This window comes from Magallana gigas, chromosome 3, assembly GCF_963853765.1.
Source record: "Magallana gigas chromosome 3, xbMagGiga1.1, whole genome shotgun sequence".
Lineage (NCBI taxonomy): Eukaryota > Metazoa > Mollusca > Bivalvia > Ostreida > Ostreidae > Magallana > Magallana gigas.
Genome location: NC_088855.1, coordinates 15569996 through 15575090, shown reverse-complemented (window position 1 = coordinate 15575090; position 5095 = coordinate 15569996). Strand labels below are relative to the sequence as shown.

General features: G+C 36.5%; 1 protein-coding gene across 3 annotated transcripts; it reads left to right on the top strand.

Annotated features, from left to right (window-relative positions):
* The first annotated feature begins 514 nt into the window (after nt 1-514).
* On the top strand, nt 515-4824 carry LOC105338886 (heat shock 70 kDa protein 12B). 3 transcript variants are annotated; one of them, XM_011444178.4, is made up of 6 exons: nt 575-635; nt 824-876; nt 1791-2115; nt 2508-2726; nt 2816-2966; nt 3211-4824. In XM_011444178.4, exons 3-6 carry the CDS (start codon nt 1813-1815, stop codon nt 4266-4268), a joined length of 1731 nt encoding a protein of 576 aa, XP_011442480.3. In that variant the 5' UTR covers nt 575-635; nt 824-876; nt 1791-1812; the 3' UTR covers nt 4269-4824. The 3 variants fall into 3 exon arrangements, with proteins under 3 accessions (XP_011442479.3, XP_011442480.3, XP_011442481.3); XM_011444177.4 differs by lacking the exon at nt 824-876 and having other exon boundaries at nt 515-635; XM_011444179.4 differs by lacking the exons at nt 575-635; nt 824-876 and adding an exon at nt 640-717.
* The last annotated feature ends 271 nt before the right edge of the window (nt 4825-5095 follow it).

Below are 5095 nucleotides of genomic sequence, written 5' to 3'. Positions count from 1 at the left end.
AAACGCAGCCCAGTACCTTAGCTGAAACAGCCAAATCGTCTCCTGTGAGACTTTGAGTCTGACATCATCATGATTATTTCGTGCAGTCAGTGATGTTTCTGTGGTCGCTGTAACTTTCGACCAATCGATAAACTTTCAGACTGGCTGTTTATATTGAGCTTTGAATTAACTATTGGGTTTCGTAACATACTCAGTAAATGTAAGTATTTAAGGAATAATTTTTGTCGGGGCGTGATCAAATCTAATAAAGCTCGAAGTGCTTTATGATAGATTTGATCACGCCCCGGCCGAAATTATAACTTTAAATACTCAGAATGATTGAGCTACCGACCGAAATTATTACCTCGTGATTTCAAAAAATGATTCCTTATTACTTATATTTATATGATTTTAAGCCATCGTACGATTAAATATTTAAATATAAATAAGTAAACCCCACTGGGGCTGCTGGGGCCTCAATTCGGCGTCAATTGAAGTTATGGGTTATATAGTACAAAATCGATACGTAGTGTCCTCACAGGCAAAGACACTTGAAAATGTAAATATAAGGCTATAAAATCTGGAAATCCCGTCTTAAAATAACTTGTTTGTTATACACGTTATTTCGTTTAAAACGAAAGTACGATATTTAAAAGGTAGGTGAACAAAACATGGTGTCTTAATACAAATAATGCCGACATACTGAAATTTTTACCAACATAATAATTATTTTGACATGTGAGTTTCAAGAATGCTATCAATAATTGCACCGCTAGGTTAAATGATACGCCCATATGGTATTGTACTTGTTTATTTATTATTTGTACAAATTCCAACCTGAAAGTGGTTAGCAGGCCAGGGTGAGGGAGCAAGGCCTTGAATATCACAGTTTGTAATGTATGATTAAGATACGTTTTGAATAATTGAAGGGCCTAATACCAATTATACTTCTCCTACAAACAGTTTCTTTTACAAGTCACTTTTTCTAAGTTCCAAACAGGCTATATTGTAGGTTCTTAAAATTTCCTTTCGTTTTAATTACTTTCTTTTCCATGATGAAACAATATAGAACCACTTGTATGGTATTTTCGAAACATTTTTAAACTTCAAATCTCAAGAATTGTTTTTGTACGAAAACAAGTTTGTAATGTAGTGATTTATTTAAATATCTATTTCTTAGTCTAGTTTAAGAAAGTCTCTGATATTCTTTTTATAGTCTTTTTTAGTCTTTAATTCCTATAATATTTTAATACATTGTGGTTTAATCCTTCCTAGTCTTTAATTCATCTATCTACGAGCATTTCCATGTAACATTCGAAAATGTTAAAATAATTATCACAAAATGACTGTAAATTTATGTAACCTAATTATTTAAGAGCAAAGAGCGATGGTGACGCGATGTATGAGTTCAAAATAAATGTTAATATAGAAGCGTCCGCAAAATCTTAACTTGAAAGTAAAATTACAAAGATATCACAATTGAAGTCGTAGAAACAATCTATTTTGTATATATCAAACACCGCTCAGAGAGAAATATTTTATTGAAACTTCACTCTAACAGGCCTTCCAACAACTGTTTCGTACATTTAAAAGTTTGTTGTTCGTTCCTCGATCATCATCTACATGTAAGCAAATATCTAATTTTAAAGTCCATTTGTGTCTGCATCAATACATTGTCAACGATAAAAGTTATGCATATTCCATGGTACTGAGAATTCTAACAGTACTCGTAGTATGTCACTTAGAAAAGATGCGTACTAGTTTAAGGTTGTAGTTTATGAAGATCTATAAAAGTTGACACTGTTTTACAGTGAGTAACCTGTGAACTTCAACATGAGTGATTGCCTCCTGGTTGCCGCCATAGATTTTGGCACCACCTATTCCGGCTATGCCTTCGGAATGGTCGGGGACTTGGAAAATGATCCAATGAAAATCCACGCCAACCAAGCCTGGGTGTCAGGACAGAAGAATTTACTTTCCCTCAAAACCCCCACATGTCTCCTGTTAGATGAAAATCAGCAGTTTAAGTCGTTTGGGTATGAGGCGGAGAACCATTACAATAACATAATGATGGACGAGGAAACAGAGAACTACTATTACTTCTACAGATTTAAAATGAACCTTCATGAAAACGAGGTAACGCTATTCTACATCAACAAATTCTAAGTACTAGGTTAGAATTTTAAAAAACGTGAAATCTTGAGTGTGAACAAGAAGAGGTTATTTTTCCCCACATTAAATTTCTGAAAACTTTCACCATAATGCTTAGGCCTAGAATTAGTCTAATGAATAAGGCATGTGGACTGTGTTGCTCAGAACACTGGTTAACTTTAACCACTAGTTAAATCCCTTTTCCAGTGGTCAAATTTTGACCAGTTGTTAAACCTTGTTTTGCTCAAAGTTAACCATTGGCTAAATTCTATTTGATCAACACAACTTTAACCAGTGGTTAAGTTAACCAGTGGATACTCACTTTAATCAGTGGTTAAGTTGACCAATGTTTTGAGCAACCCGGTCCTGGTTTTTAGGAATCACTTGAGACCATGGAATTAAAAGAAGCTGGTGGGAAGACTCTACCAGCCATTGCAGTGTTCACTCTGTCAATCAAAGCTCTCAAGGATCATTTGCTAGACATGCTCGATACAAGGGGCACAACTCTGCGAGCTGAGGAGGTGTTGTGGGTTCTGACTGTTCCCGCCATCTGGACAGACTCCGCCAAATTCTTTATGAGGAAGGCAGCTCTCAAAGTAATTTTTTGGAACATTTTTATCATAAATTTCTCTCATAGATTTGTTCTGAATAAGTTTGGTATACATTTATTTCTTTGTAACATAAGGCTGGTATAAGAGATGATCGTCTGAAGTTGGCTTTGGAGCCAGAAGCGGCCTCCATATATTGCCAGCACATACACGTGGATCGGTCAACAGAACAGCGAGGGTTCGGGGTATCTGCTGTAGGTACCAGATATATGGTGATAGATCTTGGAGGTATGCAGATTATGATTTGCGAGCATTGCTAAAAGAAATTACATCATTTTGATGTTGTTAATTTTATTCACATTAGAACGCATTTGTGTTAAAAACATGAAAAATTATTAATAAAAATATTTAAAATACGAACACTCTATGTCTTTTTTAAACTGATCTGTAATCTACCAAATCATAAAATTATTAGAATGTTTCGCGATTGGTAGACACAGGTATGCCATAAAAAATATATTAATTTTTTTAGGCGGAACTGCCGACATAACTGTCCACGAAAAGCTAGATGAAGGTCTGCTGAAAGAGCTCTACAAGGCAAGCGGTGGGGCGTGTGGCGGAACAGCCATGGACACTAAAGTACTGGGTGTGTTGGAGGAAATCGTGGGAAATGAAGTTTTCAGTGAGTTTAAGAGGAGATATGTAGAAGGATACATGGATCTACTCAGGGAAATCGAGGTCTTCAAAAGAAACATTAAGCCTGAAAGCGACGGGAAAATTAACATGGTTATACCTTATGTATCCCTTGACGAAATCTGTTTCAAAATGCGTAATAAGCATTTCAAGGACCTCTTTGCGGAATCTTCAATCTGCAAGCATATCTCTCTCACTGCGGACAAACTTCGTTTCAGTGCTGACTTTGCAAGGCAGCTTTTTACGTCCATTACGGATCAGATTGTCGAGTACATAAGGGTCATTTTACAGCACCCAGAAGTGGAAAGCGTGAATCGGTTCCTGTTGGTTGGAGGTTTTTCTGAGAGTCCAATGGTGCAGCATGCCATCAGAACAAATTTTCCTGGAAAACGGCTGATAATTCCTCAGGATGCGGGTTTAGCTGTTGTAAAAGGCGCGGTTTTGTTTGGTCATAGACCAACAAGTATTAAAAGCCGAATCATTAAGTATTCATACGGAGTGAAAACTACACCCGTGTTCGACCCGATGGTTCATGACCCCAAAAAGCGATGTACCATAGACGGCGTAGACCGATGTAAAAATGTGTTCAGTTCCTTCATGAAATCGGGCACCCCGGCAGAAATTAATCACGAAGTTGAAAAAAAGTATCAAACAAATGAACCGTTTCAGAAAACTGTTCCACTTGACTTGTTCTATTCTGTAGACGAGATTCCAAAATACATTGACGAGAAGCGTGTACGTAAATTAGGCAAAATGGACGTAACTCTTCCAAATCCGAGCAAAAACCCTAGGAAAGTGAAAGTTATGTACGTTTTTGGCGATACGGAACTGAAAGTAAAGGCCGTTGACATGGAGACAGGGACGTCTTGTGGAACCTCCATTACAGGAGTGTGTTAAGGGTGACCTGAAAAAGAATCTACCTTCCAGTAAATTTTGGTGTCGTTCTGATCTTATGCCCCATCATCCTCTAGATGAAAAGGGCATATTATTATTTTAAAAATGTCGTCCGATCAATATCCCGGACTTATTTGTTTGATAGCCGGTACTGCCGAAACCCATGGTACGACTGACCGTGGAACAACTCGTGGATATATTCCTCGTTTTCAAGAATAATTTATGCCCTATTTCTTATTGGTTCCTTCACACTTTTGTGAGGAAAACCTCCCCAATCGCAAGATTTCATAACATGACTTTTGTTTTCGTATCTCTAAAATCTAGAGAATGTTGTTCTCTCATTGGTGCATGGACTGAGAATAATAAATATCTACATGTACTTCGATTTCCGATATCAAAATGAATTGTCCAACAATATCTAGATCTAGGCTAAGGAGGACACATATTGGCGGACAATTTTAATTGGAGATAAATTTATATATTACAAATTGTTTCAAAAAGTATTTGTTACATGGTACCAGTTCCTTAGATTCATGTGATGTTTAAAAACTAGATGTTTAATTGAATTAAACATCTAGTTTTTAAACTAGTGCTGAAACGAATACCATAAATCAGTATTCGAATATTCGTGAGTACTATTCGATTCGTATTCGAATATTCGTAGACGTCATAGACAATGTATTAAGCATATATGATAGTTTGTATTACGAAGTGGGTGTATGTGTAGACTGCTTAAACATGTCAGTTCGAAGTTGACACTTAATGCATGAGCATCCATTGAATTGGGTGCGCATTTAATTTTTAAGCAAATAATATACTGATTTTTTGAA

Bases quoted from the DNA above. Each gene is read 5' to 3' on its own strand.
- LOC105338886 (XM_011444177.4), top strand. From the start codon at position 1,813: ATGAGTGATTGCCTCCTGGTTGCCGCCATAGATTTTGGCACCACCTAT. The intron at 2,116-2,507 runs GTAACGCTATTC...CCTGGTTTTTAG, and splicing joins TGAACCTTCATGAAAACGAG to GAATCACTTGAGACCATGGA. The intron at 2,727-2,815 runs GTAATTTTTTGG...TTGTAACATAAG, and splicing joins TGAGGAAGGCAGCTCTCAAA to GCTGGTATAAGAGATGATCG.